We start from the raw sequence: 18660 nt of genomic DNA, 5'->3' as shown, positions 1-18660 counted from the left end.
GCTCTGTTGTTTTCAAAATCATGGCCCCAGCCAGATGAGCACCCATAAGAAGCCCTTCATCAAACTCCAAAAGATGATTAATTTTTCCCATTGTGATCAACACTATTGATGTTTACTGACCAACAGTATTCTTAAATATTGCCTAGAACAGGTGATAATGCACATGAGCCAGTATTTGTATATACACTGTCTATATCATGGTTTCCCAAATTGTGTTCAGCAGAAAGTGAATAAGTGTTCGGTAAGTGAAAGTGAAAAATTATCAAAATGAATATTAGCCTGGAATGGTTTTAAATGTTGCGACTCTAACCAAGGTGTTCCGTTAAAAATTTCATGATTTGTGATGTGTTCCATCGTAGGAAAAATTTGGGAAACGCTGGTCTATATGATGTTTAGATACATATGCAAAACGTTTTTAATTCAGCAGCTGGTATGTGTATAAATATTACATAGTAGCATGGTATTGTGTTTGGTCTATGGTATTAAATCCAGTGTTGTCTTCAAGTGAAAATAACATTATGTGGTTTTTGTGATAATGCTAACTCCTTGTGTAATTTAATTCAGTGTAGCTAGTCTGTAATCACTTAGTTCTATGCTTATTATTGTGCATATAGCATGCTAAAAAATATTGTGATTTCTTTCTATGCAAGGTCTACTTCTGTTTATCATACATCTATATTATCCAGATATGGTCATCAAACTTCCTAAAAATAGAATAATTAAGAATCCTTTACCAGAGAAGCACTTCTCTAGGAAATTTTTTATGAGACTCCCATCCATGAAAGTCTTGTGTAGAGGCTTAAGTGCTGTGAGGACATTATGTTGGAGGTTTAATGGATTTTTTACAACACTCAAAAAGAATTAAAATAGAATTTAATACTTCCTATATTTCATCCTAGTCACTAGGACATCTACGGTGATTACAAAAACAATTAATGTAACATGCACACAAAAACTTACAATACTAAGCCCAACCACGTGGGTGACACTAAAGTCCTATCTAGGTGGAGCGCCCTCTAAGGGCGGTAGTAGGTGGCCTGGAATGTAAGGTGGGACCTCTGGTGATGAGTGTTTCCCAAATCTTCGGAAGTTTAATACAACCATATTTATTAAGATTTGGTTGGTTACTAAGAGCTGCTGCTGCTTCTAAGAAAAGTCTCTCTTTCTTGAATTTGCTGTGGTGGAGCATGGTGGTTTTCTTCCATGATACTCTGTGGGTGGTGTCCAAAACATGGTAAGCCAAGCCTGAATGGCCATAGTTGTGTTTAACGATGTACGACTTGTGTTCCTCCAGGCGGATGGAAGCTGATCTGCCTATCTGTCCAAAGTACGCAAGCGTACAGGAACAGGGTACTTTGTAAACTCCAGGCAGAGAGAGAGGAGGGAGCTGATCTTTCGTAGAATGGATAAGGGTAGCAAGTTTGCGATAGGGCTTATATGCTGTGTGTAGGTTATACTTTTTTAGTATCTTGGCTAATTTTTCCGAAGTGCCACGGATGTAGGGTATGGTGATGGCATTTTTAAAATCTTGTTGACGAGAGGGACGGGGAATGGGGGAGGAATTGATTATTTTTTTGATACTGTTTTTGCTGTAGCCATTGGAGAGGAAAGTTCTGTGTATGTGGTTAAGCTCAGTAGTGAGGGCAGTTCCATTGGAACAAAGATTGTAGGCTCTCTTGGTAAGAGTTTTAATGATGCCATATTGTTGCAAGGGGTGGTGGTGGGAGAGTTTGTGAATGTATCTGCCTGTGTGTGTGTGGATTTTCTGTATACAGTGAAGGAAAGTGTATCATTAGGCAGGCATGTGACTAAGGTGTCTAGGAAGGGTAAACATTGTTTTTGTAATCCCCGTAGATGTCCTAGTGACTAGGACGAAATATAGGAAGTATTAAATTCTATTTTAATTCTTTTTAAATGTTGTAAAAAATCCATTAAACATCCAACATAATGTCCTCACAGCACTTAAGCCTCTACACAAGAATTCTAATCATCCATGGAGAAGATTTAGCATGCAAATCCAAGCAATACGGTAAGTCAAAACTACGACTATCTAGACAACTAAATAGGCTGGCCTTTCTAAAAAGATGTCGGGATACAAGAGTGATACCGAACTGCGTTAAAATGAAGATTAATTTCCATTCCAAAAAAGCACTCCGTATATATAAACGTGCCAGCCTGGCATTACTACGCGAGCAAATCGCCTCTACTCGTGCCGCCCTCGCAGTGACGAACACCGCCATCGGCTCCTTACATTCAGAGCTCTCCACCGTTCTTAAACCTGAACTTTGGTTGATTCTTTCTGACATTTCGGAAACTTCCGCACAGAGAGAATTTCAAAAAATAAAAAACAAACACATCAAGAAATACAACAACCTGGTTAAAGACAAACCACAACCACAAATTCAACCACTCCGGACAGTAATAAACCTCTCTTCCAAAAGGCTCAACGATGATGCCGTCAGCGCCCTTTGCCTCGGCCGTAATTTTGCCATCACCCTGAAAGAAATGCCGGTGCTCGATGTAATGGTTAACGTCGAACGGGGGATCGGTCGCTTACCGTCGGAGGTAGCCAACATCCTCGCTCACTCTTCGCCTCCAAAAAGTAACTTATCATATGCCCAACGCATGGCTCTCCTGAAACTACGCAAAGAAAAAAGTATCGTCATCACCAGAGCGGATAAGGGTAATGCCACAGTCGTTCTTAATACCAGCGAATACAATCGTAAAATGAACATTATCCTCCGCGATCGCGCTACCTACATCCCGCTAGAACACGACCTTACTTAAAAAATCTTACTTAAAAAAGTGACCTCCTGGCCCCCTGACGTCACGAAAAAAATTAAACCTTTCCGCTCCCGCCCCCCCGAATATACGGTTTACCAAAAATCCACAAACACAATTCCCCACTCAGGCCTATAGTAGATGCCACCAATGCACCTTGTTACAGACTGTCTAAACAGCTGGCCAACTCTCTGTCCCCCCTCACCGGAAATTCCGCTTCCTATATAAAAAACTCGACCCACTTTAAAGCCCTCACAGAAAATTTAACCTTGAATAATACAGACATATTAGTAAGCTTTGATATCTCCTCTTTGTTTACCAATATTCCCTTAACTGACACTATATCTCTCTTAGAAAACGTTTTTCCCTCTGACATCTTAGATCTCTTTTCCTTTGCCATCAACTCTGGGTATTTCTCTTGGAAGAACAAAATCTACAAGCAGATAGAGGGAACCGCCATGGGTTCCCCCCTCTCACCCCCCCCTGCCAATTTCTATATGGAAGATTTCGAAAAACGAGCCATAGACTCAGCCCCACTCAAACCTTCTATCTGGCTAAGATATGTAGATGATGTGTTCTCGATTTGGCCTCATGGCCCAGACACATTAGACTCCTTCCTCAGTCATCTCAATAGCCTACATCCAAGAATCCAGTTTACTATGGAAAAGGAAAAGAACAATTGTTTACCCTTCCTAGACACCTTAGTCACACGCCTGCCTAATGATATACTTTCCTTCACTGTATACAGAAAACCCACACACACACAGGCAGATACATTCACAAACTCTCCCACCACCACCCCTCGCAACAATATTGCATCATTAAAACTCTTACCAAGAGAGCCCACAATCTTTGTTCCAGTGGAACCGCCCTCACTACTGAGCTTAACCACATACACAGAACTTTCCTCTCCAATGGCTACAGCAAAAACAGTATCAAAAAAATAATCAATTCCTCCCCCATTCCCCATCCCTCTCGTCAACAAGATTTTAAAAATGCCACCACCATACCCTACATCCGTGGCACTTCGGGAAAAATAGCCAAGATACTAAAAAAGTATAACCTACACACAGCATATAAGCCCTACTGCAAACTTGCTACCCTTATCCGTTCTACGAAAGATCAGCTCCCTCCTCTCTCTCTGCCTGGAGTTTACAAAGTACCCTGTTCCTGTAAGCTTGCGTACTTTGGACAGACAGGCAGATCAGCATCCATCCGCCTGGAGGAACACAAGTCGTACATCGTTAAACACAACTATGGCCATTCAGGGTTGGCTGACCAAGTTTTGGACACCACCCACAGAGTATCATGGAAGAAAACCACCATGCTCCACCACAGCAAATTCAAGAAAGAGAGACTTTTCTTAGAAGCAGCAGCAGCTCTCAGTAACCAACCAAATCTTAATAAATATGGTTGTATTAAACTTCCGAAGATTTGGGAAACACTCATCACCAGAGGTCCCACCTTACATTCCAGGCCACCTACTACCGCCCTTAGAGGGTGCTCCACCTAGATAGGACTTTAGTGTTACCCACGTGGTTGGGCTTAGTATTGTAAGTTTTTGTGTGCATGTTACATTAATTGTTTTTATAATCCCCATAGATGTCCTAGTGACTAGGACGAAATATAGGAAGTATTAAATTCTATTTTAATTCTTTTTGAGTGTTGTAAAAAATCCATTAAATCTCCAACATAACATCCATGAAAGGTCGTAAAAACTATAGCACATTTGTAGTTGGGTTGTAGTAATGTTTGAGTGGAGACAGAGTAAATACCAAATGAAGTAAACAATTTATCATATCATACTTTTTTTTTATAGTAGATTAAAAATACCACTTTCCTTCATAATGTGAACAGTATAGATAATAAATAACAGAGGGGGATAATGTTCATCCTTGTCCAGTGTGTGTGTGTGCACATGTGCCTTAGAGGGAACATTGCCCTGGGGACTAGCTTCTTCTTGTAGTTCCTGGTGTATATTAAGTTCCTTGTCATGTAGGTTGGCCTACTACAGGGAGGCTGGAAGATCAGTCAATTTAATGTAAAAAAATACCTATTCAGTCACAATTACAGACTGCAGAGATGAACCACATACAGCTGCTATGGTTCGTCATGGGAAGTTCATATGCAAGAAGCTTCCTCTTGCATAGGAAATAGTTAGAGACTCCTCATTCTCTTCCTATTTCATAATATTTTCTTGCTTGTAATGAGGTGTAAACAAATTCCATGACAATAACACCAGTTACTCTCATTACAAGCACTTTACTCAATATTTTCTTTTGGGACAAATATGAACTTACAATATTTTTTTACCTATCAGAGGGAACTTTCTTACTCTGCAATTTACATTACATATATCCACACAAGTTTCTCAAGCAACGATGTACCTGCCCTGAACATCTACTGCTGGTTCTGCCATTGTATGCCAATTCCATTAATGTCTTGTTAATTATTATTTATTATTATTTTATGGAATCTCCATGAAGTATGGATACTCAATGCGGAAAAAAGTTCCTCTAGTTGGTGACTTGAATTTAACTTAAGTCCTTCTGGCAGACTAACACTGTGGATGCAAATCCTCCTTCCACTGAGCTGTGCAATATCTCTAATTAAGTTTAACCCCCAATAGTTAAAAAAAAAAAAGAAAAAAAAAAAGTTATTAAGTGATTCTTAGGGCTTGGAACCAAATGACTACCTACAACCATTCATCATTCATTCACTTATAGGTTAAAAAGTGGGATAATTAGTCACTATACTGTACAGTATATTTCTGGTATAGCTGAGGCTTGAATCCTTAATGTCCATGTATATCCATGGACAGAAGAATCAATACATTTTAAACTGATCTTCAGCATTATAAAAATAGAGTGATTTGAATATTAAAGGCAAAGTTAATAAGATATGACTTTATGTAAAACAAACATAATTTCTAATTATAAAATGCATATTTAGGAGTAGGTAATGATTGACACTCATAACTACATGTAATGGAATGAATATAGCATAGAGAAATATTGCATTCCTGAAAATGTCTCTGTGACAGAGATGGAATGTTCTGATATTCCATCTCTGTCACAGAGACATTTTCAGGAATACAATATTAAAATTGTAATAGCAATCAGCAATAAGTGGAAGAAATAAGCCTAAAGCCTATGGGGGGGTTCTGTTGGCTAACCTTAGCTGTTGGATGTGAGGACTAAGAATTCAAGTTTCCAAAATGTTGGGAAATTTAACAGAATGATATTTATTTAGATTATAGTAGTTTATTAAAACTGCTGCGGTGGAGCAAACTATTTCTTTTTTTTTTATCTGATCCTGTACAGGGGTATCCAAGGCATGGTAAGCTAGACCTGAGTGACCATAGTTGTGGTGGCAGATGTATTTCTTATGATCACCAAGGTGGATGTTGGCAGATCTCTTAGCTTCACCATAATATGAAAAGTTGCAAGAACAAGGAACCAGGTAAATACCTGGAACAAAGGCGGGAAGCCATCTTTCTGAAGATGCCTCAATGACAAAGAGAAAATATTATTTTCTCTTTGTCAAAGAGAAACCTATTATTTAATTATTTCTCTGCGCTGTATTCATTCCATTAAATGCAATCATGAATTTCTAATTATAAAGTTTTAGTTTCATAAGCAAAGAAAATAACAATATTCAAGAACAGATTGACTGCTAGAAAATACAAATATAAAAACTGTTAATAAATTCGCTGTAACATATACTGCCTTTTGATAGCATTTATTTAGTTTTTTTTTTTTTTTTTTTGATGCCAACCATTTTTCCATTTTTTTTTTACTGTTTTGTTTTATTTGTTAATAAAAATCTCCCCTCTCCTCAACCCACAATATTAAAGATATCCCAGGTAGATAGAGTACATATGCCAGTGGAACTGAAGACAGAATCTCTATTCAGTCCTGTTGAACTTTTCCAAATACGTGAAAGTAAGCAAGGGCTGCGTGTGTATGACTGGGAAAATCACTGGGAGGAATGAACCATGACACATTCCCATTACTCAAGTAACCCTCTACTTATTTACTATCCTTGAGATTTGCTGAGTCAATGGTGGTTTTGTCACAGCATAAACATTTCAACTTGATTAAATTAGTATAAGAATTATGCAAATTCATGAATGTTTTACTAATATTTAGTCATGCATTTTTTTAAAATTTATTTTATTCACAATAGAATTAATTTTATCAATAGACTCACTAAACTTAAACAAACCTTGTAAATACTTTTTTGAATAAAAGGAGTTTGCCTCATGATTTCTGTCAAAATAGCCTCTTCAAACATTTCGGCATTCAGCTGAAATAAAAATCTAGAAATTTAGTTTAAAAAGCATACTGATATGAAACCAAGTTTATATTAGAATAATATAGACTATGTTTAATCAAAATTGTATAAGATACATTATGAAAGTTGTGCAACAGCCAAAATAAACAACTGAGTTCTCTTATTTCTAAAAATTTCATAGTAATGATGCCTTTTCTTGAAAAGATCTGATTTCAAATGTTGTCTGGGATGAGAGGACTCTTTTTATAGGGTTTTCAACTAAACTTGCAAAGGGAAGGACAGTTTATTCTCTTGGAAACTTGGAGTTTTTCTTCCAACAAAGCAAACAACTGAGCCAGAGAAACCATATAATTGGCTGGCAGATATTGCATTCTACTGCCCTATTATGGCATTAACTAGGTTTATATGAGGCACTCAGTTACTTGGTCCTGACAGGCAACTGAACCTAATACTGTGTCAGACTTTATAGCCTGGAGAAAATGATATGATAAAACTAAATATTTAAGAGAAAAATCCAAGGCAGGCCCATAAATCTGCTTTTTCGTAATTGATAGTGGCACTTATATACAGTGTTCAATAACACTGTCTTGCATGTAGCTAGTTTATTTCTAACCCAGTTCTTAGATCCAGAAGTTACTGAACAGTTTTCAATAACTTATTGAACTGGGTTAGAAATAAAACACTTGCTCAAAGACTGGAGGCCACAAATATTGAGAGTTCTGAGAAAGATTAGGAGTCAAAAAATGGCAGTATCATATTAAAAATGAGGATATTAGGAAAGAACTAACATTGTTAGCATTCTAAAATGCATGAACATGGCTAATCTAATAATGGAACACGTATAGACCACAGTAATAACTTTAATTAAATAAAGGTACAAATATTTCGTACTGAAAGTAACAGTACATCCTCAGTGTAGAACAAACAGTTAAAGGAATGGAATACAAAGTAAAGAACAGTCAGTGGATCACCAATTAAATTGTTGCTGTGTGCCAGAAGATTAATTACTAAAATATTATTAAATAATTCTTTAAAGATAATTATTTCATTGATGGTTACATAAAATAAGAATCTCCCAAACTTTTGGGAGAGAGAGACAGTCATTTCGATTTAAATTCGGCTATGTTCCAACACCTTAAGATTCTTCAACAGACTGCAGAGTTCCAATCCCTTACATTTCAGGCATCTCAGAACTTATAGCAGAATTTTGAAGAAGTATCATCTTATTCCCACATATTTTCCTATCAAAAAAATTTCTCACTTGTTGCCATCTACAAAAGACAAACTGTCACCTCTATCATTGGCTGATGTTTATCAGATTCCATGTGAATCCAATTTATCCTATTTTGGACAAACAGGCTGTTCTGTGGAAAAAAGAATGAAGGAACATCAATATTATATTGAATACATGAAACCTCATAAGTCTGGTCTAGCACAACATAGCATTGACACTAATCATAATATCCAGTGGGATAAAGCTTGTCTTCTCCACAGATGTAGGTTTAAATATGAATGCCTTTTTAAAGAAAGTTGCGAAGCCCTCTTACATCGGCTGAATTTAAATCGAAATGACTGTCCTACTCTCCCAAAAGTTTGGGAGACTCTTATTTTATGTAACCATCAATGAAATAATTATCTTTAAAGAATTATTTAATAATATTTTAGTAATTAATCTTCTGGCACGCAGCAACAATTTAATTGGTGATCCACCGACTGTTCTTTACTTTGTATTCCATTCCTTTAATTGTTTGTTCTACACCGAGGATGTACTGTTACTTTCAGTACGAAATATTTGTACCTTTATTTAATTAAAGTTATTACTATGGTCTATAAGTGTTCCATTATTAATTATTATGCCACAGGTACCTCTAAAGATGGCTAATCTAAGATTGTATAGTCACTTAATCAGAAATGGAGAGGAAAAGTTTACAAAAGTTTATTTTTGAAATAGAAATACAAAATCTGATAATATTTGAATCTTGAAAGATAATAGATTAATTTGGAAGAAATTTGCTGATAGGAAGTTAGTAATATCATAATATGAAAATCTATTAATAATGCATAATAAATATCCAGTTGTAATACAGTCTTAAGTCTTATTATGTGATAAGTCAGCAGCAAAACATTTGGAACTGAAAGGTAAAATATTTCAAAAGTGACACAGCTTACAAAAATATCAATGTTAAACATGAGAGTTGTATTAGAATTGCACTATTTAAAATTTAAAGTTGTATGATGTTTTATTTTGAGATGGGTGTTATGTAGGATTCTGCTATATGTAGCAGCCAGTGAAAATAAATATGTAAATGGGGACAAGTAAAGAAGGAGAACAGAAGAGTAAGATGTCTAAGAAGGAAAATTTGCCATCCTTTTCTGTGGTGAAGTTTATATGAGCAGAGGTTATTTATATAACCCCAATCATTATTCTGGGTATGCCATGTGGATGATGTCTTTGAAATATGGGCCCAAAACATTCTACCAGCCTTACTGACAAAAATAAATAGCCTACATGTCTATATAAACTTCACCATGGAAGTGGAAAAGGATGGTAAACTAGCCTTCTTAGACATTAATCTCCTCCTGATGAACTAACCACCTGTTTACCACAAACCCACTTTCATTGGCCAGTACATACAGCAAAATTCTGGACATCGCCTAATCGCAATAAAAATGGCATCACAAAAACTTGACTAAATTGAGCTCATGTTATCTGTTCTAATCTCCAGGATTTATAACTAGAACTTTGTAAACATCCAGCATATTATGCAAAAAGAATGGTTTCTCCATGAAAAATACAGCAAATTTCTGACTCTAACAAGCCTACTTCCAGCAACTCTGAACTAGCACAGAATGTTCCAATTCTGTATATTTTTCCAATACCTCTGAACCAATTTTAAAAAATCACGAAGCAGTACAACCTAGTATGCAAGTTGTTGTTTTTTCCCCCCTCCCTCTTAATAAGCACTCCTCTTGGCTGCCCTCCTCTAATGATCTCTTTTGCTTCCAGGCATGTATCAGGTGCCATATAATTGCCATTTCTTTATTTTGGAAAACTACCCCTCATTGCCAAAAATCTGGGCAAATCCCAATCTTATTACCCATTGATAGTTTTCTTCTCATTCATATATCATTTAAGTACATCTCATGTTCATTATACCACCATGCAGCTCTTAAGTTTTGTTTTTTTTTAAATTTATTTATTTAAATAAGCCCCACTGTTAGCATTCTACCTTGATAAGTTTATTTCACATTTTGATTTTTGCTAAATGAAACAAGTAGTGATGACAGCACAGTGATAAAAAACACTGACCAGGCATGCAGTCAAGAATTCATATCCATACTTGAAGTAGAAAAAGCCATCAAAGGCTTGAAATGTGGAAAGGCAGCAGGAGTAGATGATATTCGACCAGAAATGCTGAAGTATGGTGGTATAAGAGTCTTACAGTGGCTGCACTGCATAGTTCAGAAAGCCTGGACAGAGGGACGAATTCCCGATGATTGGAGTAGAGCTCTCATAGTACCCATATATAAAAAGGGAAATAAAACTGAATGTGAGAATTACAGAGGTATTTCCCTACTGAGTGTTCCTGGCAAGATCTATGCAAGTATACTTGAGAAACGGTTGAGAAGAATTGTGGAAGAAAAGCTTGGTGAAGAACAAGCTGGATTCAGGCCAAATAGAGGCTGTCAGGATCAGATCTTCACTTTACGACAAATAGTCGAGAAAGCATGGGAATATAACAAAGATCTGTATTTAAGTTTTGTCGATTTGGAAAAGGCATATGACAAGGTGCCAAGAGAGAAGCTATTCAATACGCTGCAGTTATATGGTGTCAATGGGGCATTATATCAAGCAATACTTAGTCTTTATTTGAGTTGTGAGTCAGCAGTTAGAATTGAAGGAAGTACAGGAAGATGGTTTAATGTTAAATCTGGTGTGAGACAAGGATGTACATTATCCCCTCTGTTATTCATTATCTATATGGATCACATTATGAAGGAATGTGGTATTAAACCTGATATCAAAATTGGAGATGTTAATGTCAGCTCTTTGCTTTATGCGGATGATGTTATACTTCTAAATAAATCCACTACAAGTCTGCAAGATTCTCTGACTAAATTGAATAGCTGTTGTAATAGATATGGTATGAAGGTCAGCAATAAAAAGACAAAGACAATGAAAATAGGCAGAATCATTGAAAATGTCAACTGTGTTGTGAATGGAGAACCTGTGGAACAAGTAAAACATTTCAGCTACTTAGGCACAATTTTTACTGAAGATGGTAAACTAAATATAGAAATAGACAACAGAATCAGCAAAGCTGGTATCGTGGGAAGTCAATTGAATAAATTCATATGGAATAAGAAAGAAATAAGTTGGAACACTAAATTAGCTGTATACAAGACAGTGTTCAAACCAATTTTAACTTATGGGTCTGAGAGCTGGGTCAGAAGTAAAACACTTGACCAAAGACTAGAGACCGCAGATATGAGAGTCCTGAGAAAGATTAGAGGCGTGAACAGATGGCATCAATGGCAATATCATATTAAAAATGAGGATATTAGGAAAGAACTTGACATTGTCAGCATCCAGGAATGCGTTAGCAGAGCTAATCTCAGATGGTATGGTCACTTAAATAGAATGGGAGAGGAAAGATTAGCAAAACAAGTGTTCTCTGCCAGGATGGCAGGAAAACGACCCAGAGGAAGACCAAGATATAGGTGGATTGATACGGTACAAAGTGCCTTAGACGATAGAAATATAAGATCTGATAATGTTGGAGTCTTGACAAGTAACAGACTGATTTGGAGGAAAATTGTAGATAGGAAGTTAGTGATGATGTAATTTTTTCATGTAGTACTGTCATATCCTGTACACCCCTTGAGGGTACATGGCAGGAATTTGATGATGATGATGAAATATGCACAGCATCCTCCATATATTTGCCTTATATTTATATTGATTGGTTTACATTGATATAAACTAATGCAAAATTTGAATCAGAATAGAATGACTGCCATTACCTATCAGTTCCTATCTTACAAATAAATTTTGCATCATTTACCACTTATCAATCATAGAATTTTTAATATCAACGTCTTTAAAATTCTGAAGGCTTGGAATAGTAACATTGTTGTGTGAGTCAATTCCAACCTCATTGAAATGTTAGGATTTATTCTTTATTATTATTTATAATTCCATTCAATGTGAACTAAAGTTCTAAAAAAATTGAAGTTAAACAGCTCTTGGATGTCAGTGACAGACACAATCATTAAATTTCTGATATGCACTCTGAAGGAGTGTTTAGGATATTATGACCACACCACTTGTTTAAGTTTACATTATTACTAATATCTTAGCAACAATTTTCCTCCAAATTAGTCTTATTTTCAGAACTTTGGTATATTGTTAAATCTGCTAGTGCACTTCTAACTGCATTATTTCTTCCTAGATCTTGATCTTTCTATGCATCTTTATCCTGTGATCCTGTACTGCTAATCTTTTCTATCCCATTATTTAAATGGCGATATCACCTTAGTTCAGATCTGCTCACATATTACTGAATGATACCATCAAATTCCTTTCTAATATCTTAAATTTTAATATGATTCCGCCAGTGATATCATCTGTTTGCTCCTCTAAATCTCTTTCTGAAGTTTCAGATATGTGATTTTGAGTATCTGATGAACTCTTATTTCTAACCTATCTCCGAAATCCATAAATTAAAATTTGTCTGAAAACACTTGCACGCTGCTTATATAGTGTTTCAGCTAATTTCTCTTATTCCATAAACTTTTATTAATAGCTTCCCTCAAAATACCAGTTTTGTTTATTCACAATCAATTTCCAAATTTAATTTACAATCTTCACTAAAAATTGTGCCTAAATAGCTGAAATATTTTACTTGTTCAATATGTTCTCCATTGAGAATGCACTGATGATTTTCATGCTCCTGCTTATTTTTAGTGCTTATTTTCCTGCCAAGTTTATTACAGCAGTTAATTTAGGAGTATAACATATAAGAGCTGAGTTGAATATCTCCAATTTTGATAAAATTTAATGTCACTTTCTTTCATAATATAATTCATAAAGATGATGAATAACAGAGAAGATAGCACTTGATTGCCTTATCTTACCTGATTCTGTATCAAATTAGACCTGTACTTCCTTTAATTCTAACTGCTAAGTTACAACTTTAATATAGACTGCATACTGCATGGTATGATGAACCATTTACAACAACTGTAGCATTTTAACAGTTTCTCTCTTGGTACGTTGTCACATGCCTTTTCCAGGTCTACAAAACTTAAATATAGATCCTTGTAACAGTTTGATGATTTCTCAACTGACCATGGCAACCTATATTTGGCATGAACTAAACTTGTTGTACCAAATTTTTCTTAGTCCATTCTCAATGCTTGCATAAATCTTACCACTGGAATACTAAGGAGGGAAATTCCTCTGCTATCACATTCAGATTTATTTCCCAGTTGAATTATCTTTGAACTTTAATAGGTACTATGAGAGCAATTCTAATCTTCTGGAGTTTACAGAAATATTCAAGTAAAAATAACCTTCTTGATATGAGAGCACAGGCAGCAGATTTTACATGTCAAATTTCATTATCTATTTCTTCCTTCTCAAACAAAATTGGAATAATAACAATCATTTCGATAAATTAAAATGCAGCATAATTATTTGGGAAAGAAGTTGAACAGAATTATAGAAGAGTTGACTCATGCCATTCCCCCCCAAATAATTCTCTCTCTCTCTCTCTTATCACTATAGCAAACAAAATTTGATGATTAAATCTACAAAAAGCTAATGCAAGATCATGATTTGAATTATCTTTGAACTTTAATTAACACAAGTCATTAGGTAAACTCCACTTGTTTAACACAAGTTAAACAAGTGGGATTCAAATCTAACCAATAGGACATAAATTTGAATCCCTTTAGAGATATATGTTTTGTGAATTTTAATGAGGAAGATGAATATAATCACTAGGTGCAAGATGACTGCCCTGCCTCCTGGAGGCATGAAGCAACTTAAAAAAAGTTTCATGTTTGGTCTCGAGAACAGAGTTTCTGAACAAAATTTGATGATTAAATCTACAAAAAGCTAATGCAAGATCTAATTATCATTAGTCTACAATGGGGTGGGAGAGATTCGACAAAAAAAATCACAGTAGTCTATATAAAGATCAGCACTGTAACTGAGTTCATTTTTCTTTTAACTGAAATGTTAAAAGTGAACTCCTTAGTCTTTACATATTCAAAACACGTACAGCTACAGTCAACTCTCCCTGTAGAAAATTCATAATAGATCACAGAAATAGTTTGTGATAATGTATGATTTACTACAGTGAATTTATTTTAGAATAGCATTATTGACTTTTTGGTAGTTTGATGGACTGAGTCTCTTATAATAGTGTTTGCCATACAGTAAATTGTTGGGAAGTGAGAATCAAGATTCTAAGAGGCTCAGTGAAAGCTAAATGTGAGAGAAGGTTGAAATGCTATAGTTACTCTGCTACATCTCAATAACTCTGAGGATATTTATTCCAGAGATTAACACTTTTCTGAACTATTACTATGGCTAGTAGTTTTGCTGTATAGCTATGCACTCTGTTACAGTAATATGTTAAGTATATAGTATTTTATATATAAAATACAGGTTTAAAAAAAAGAGATTTTTCAAATGGGTCATGAAAAATCCTACAAGGTGAATCATGCCTGCTGTTTTCTTTTATTTCTAAATATAAGGGAAAAAAGTAGTTTACAGCACACCCCTGCTCTTACAACCTACAATTTCTTACAATCATAAATTGAATCGTAATTTACCACAGGTTTAGTGTCATGAATTAAAACATTGTTCCTGGAAATAAAGTTTGAACTATAAAATAACACATCGAAATGCCATCAAATTAAAATATGATACAAATAATGAAATGATATAGCACATTTATATAATTCTGCAAAAATGAAAATGTTCAAAATGTTACAGGATTTACTATTTCAGAACATCACATCATTAAAAAAAACCAACATGTAAGTTTCTTCTGAACTTCACAAATTTCTCTGTAAGTATGACAAGGAATTCCTGACTGTGGCTAAGATTTTCAACTGTATATGAATTTTGAATTTTCCCTTGCCAAATTTCATAGACTGCAGTCAATTTTCTCAAAAACCTCTAGTTTTTGTAATCTTAATTAGGTAGGAATACGTTCTTTATACTGTGTTTTGTATTCTTAAGTTCACTTTTCTCCTTTCCAGAGATTTGTAAGCATACAAATATGCAAATTTATAAATCATTTTAAATTAAACCAATAATAAAGGAAGAGCAAGACAAATAATTGCAGGCTGGAGTGAAATTCCTCTCTGCATAGGCAAAATGATTGCAACACAACTACTCAGAACAATTTTTTTAATGGAAATATGCATATATTTTGTGAAATAAAAATTAGTTAGTGAATAAAAAATAACACTCAATCAATTATTAGACGTCATTTGTCATCATCATCAACAATTCCTGCCATGTACCCTCAAGGGGTGTCCAGGATATGATAGTACTACATGAAAAATTTACATCATTACTAACTTCCTATCTACAATTTTCCTCCAAATCCGTTTTGTTAGATCTGAAATAGGCGACTTCAAATTTTACATGACGTCACCATTCCAGAATCTAACAATTAACAAAAAATATATAGGCATACTTATCTTTTAGCACAATGTAACTATGTTTTTTTTTGTAACAACATCTTGTATGATAAACTGTGAATTTTGTGAACTTTAAATTAATGTATCCAAATGTCTAGCATGAATGTAAGTCAGCAAAAGGGGCAAAATAAGAGAGAAATTATTAGTGAAATATTGTAAATGAGAGAATGCATATTCTTCAGCAACATAGGGCAAAGATCGCCCTAATACTGTAAATGCAGCGTAAGAACCCGTGGGCATCACATCTAAGAAGGCATCATGACGCGTACGTTCCTGGAAACAAGAAGTCCTGTATGTTGATCGGTGAAGTCACCCAGCCGGAGACCAATGGGTGAGACGATAAGAGAAATTCAAACTCGGAAAGGTGGCGCTCTAGGGGAGCGAATAAAACCCGTGACACGGAAGTAAATCCCCCGTTTTTTCTTGTTCCTGCATTTCTCTTCGTGTGCTCCTAGAGTTCTTCGCAGTTCAGCTCTCATTTTTGAGGGCTGACTTACGAAAGGATCCGGCATGACACCGTAGCAGATTTTTGGCAAGATCAACCGTAGGCCGCGATGAGAAGGCAATCAATGCAAAACCTTAGCAGAGAGATAGCGTCCAGCTCAGGCGAGCACGTATAACCCACATGGCGATAAGAGCGAGACAACCAGAATCGAAACAAAGAAGGAAGGACGGAAGAAAACCGATAAAGAATAGATAAGTACTCTCACTTGTTCTAGCCTCTTTTGAGAATTGACTAACAGTGTTAAGAGAATGCAACCTAAAATTTGTAATGAAAGAAAGAATGAAGAATTAAGATCTATGTAAATGACTATGTTTTTGAAGTGAACTTCAAGGATTTTCAGTTAGATAGAGATTCTGTTGTATTTAATCCGAGAGAGATTATAAAATGTGCTAAAATGCCTTAATGTTCAAATGAGCTGTAATTATGAATGTATTATATGTTGAGTCAATGAATTTGCTAATATTTTGAAGTCAATGCATAATTGTTTTTAAGAGTGAGAGATTGAATGAATGGTAGAAGAAACATTAGATTTGATATCCATTCTAACTTGTATGGCATTGTTTATTGAGATTTAATAAATGTATTGATTTCTTACTTACATGTGTTTCTGATCATGATGACTGACCCTGACCCTTCATAAAACATCGAACCTGAGAACGTGTGTGTGTGTGGGAATACCCCAATTGAAAGTAGTAGGGTACAACTGCAAATAAAATAAAATAAGCCAGAGAACCCAAGTTTCTAAGAATTTAATTTACTTTGTTAGTGACACCTGATATTCTAAGATTACCCTAAAGGCTGAGTTTATCTCTAACCTTAAGGCCCAGGCTGGCGCAGATAAAAAATAAATTTGCCTGAGTGACCAGGATAACTCATAGAATTCAGGGAACGGTTAATTTCGGTGGCCCTTAAGAGATTAGATTACGTAAGAAAAGGCATAAGAGAAGCGAGACATAAGATTAAGATTAATATTAATGAAGATCACATAACAATGGCGCAACCTACTTAACAAAGAGGTACATGCGATAGAACGTGATATAGTGACTAAAATAAGAAAGGATAAAGTTAAATAAATTGCTTCGATATATCAATGTCAGAGATATACGATGCAACAGTTTGTTACTTGTCATTCTGTTTAAGTGACCATACCATCTGAGATTAGCTCTGCTAATGCATTCCTTGATGCTGACAAGTTCTTTCCTAATATCCTCATTTTTAATATGATATTGCCATTGATGCCATCTGTTCACGCCTCTAATCTTTCTCAGGACTCTCATATCTGCGGTCTCTAGTCTTTGGTCAAGTGTTTTACTTCTGACCTAGCTCTCAGATCCATAAGTTAAAACTGGTTTGAACACTGTCTTGTATACAGCTAATTTAGTGTTCCGACTAATTTCTCTCTTATTCCATATGAATTTATTCAATTGACTTCCCACTATACCAGCTTTGTTGATTCTGTTGTCTATTTCTATATTTAATTTACCATCTTCAGTAAAAATCGTGCCTAAGTAGCTGAAATGTGTTACTTGTTCCACAGGTTCTCCATTCACAACACAGTTGACAGTTTCAATGATTCTGCCTATTTTCATTGTCTTTTTATTGCTGACCTTCATACCATATCTATTACTACAGTTATTCAATTTAGTCAGGTAATCTTGCAGACTTGTAGCGGATTTATTTACAAGTATAACATTGTCCGCATAAAGCAAAGAGCTGATATTAACATCTCCAATTTTGATATCACGTTTAATACCACTTTCCTTCATAATGTGATCCATATAGATAATGAATCACAGAGGGGATAATGTACATCCTTGTCTCACACCAGATTTAACATTAAACCATCTTCCTGTTCTAACTCATTCAATTAGTTCTAACTAATTCAATTCTAACTGCTGACTTACAACTCAAATAAAGACTAAGTATTGCTTGATATAATGTCACATTGACACCATATAACTGTAGAGTATTGAATAGCTTCTCTCTTGGCACCTTGTCATATGCCTTTTCTAAATCGACAAAACTTAAATACAGATCTTTGTTATATTCCCATGCTTTCTCGACTATTTGTCGTAAAGTGAAGATCTGATCCTGACAGCCTCTATTTGGCCTGAATCCAGCTTGTTCTTCACCAAGCTTTTCTTCCACAATTCTTCTCAACCGTTTCTCAAGTATACTTGCATAGATCTTGCCAGGAACACTCAGTAGGGAAATACCTCTGTAATTCTCAACATTCAGTTTTATTTCCCTTTTTATATGTGGGTACTATGAGAGCTCTACTCCAATCATCGGGAATTCGCCCCTCTGTCCAGGCTTTCTGAACTATGCAGTGCAGCCACTGTAAGACTCTTATA

General features: G+C 35.3%; 1 protein-coding gene across 4 annotated transcripts in view; it reads right to left on the bottom strand.

The window, feature by feature from the left end:
* Positions 1–18660, bottom strand: part of Uggt (UDP-glucose-glycoprotein glucosyltransferase) — an 835069-nt gene that overhangs the window by 493369 nt on the left and 323040 nt on the right. For all 4 annotated transcript variants that reach the window (XM_090403047.1, XM_090403050.1, XM_090403049.1 and 1 more), the window contains exon 18: positions 7009–7089. In XM_090403047.1, the coding sequence (XP_090259173.1) occupies positions 7009–7089 (81 nt within the window). The remainder of the gene's footprint in view (positions 1–7008; positions 7090–18660) is intronic.

This window comes from Typopeltis vanoorti, chromosome 13, assembly GCF_054136105.1.
Source record: "Typopeltis vanoorti isolate ZY-2024b chromosome 13, IOZ_Tvanoo_1.0, whole genome shotgun sequence".
NCBI classification, from domain to species: domain Eukaryota; kingdom Metazoa; phylum Arthropoda; class Arachnida; order Uropygi; family Thelyphonidae; genus Typopeltis; species Typopeltis vanoorti.
This window is presented reverse-complemented; position numbering and strand designations above follow the sequence as displayed.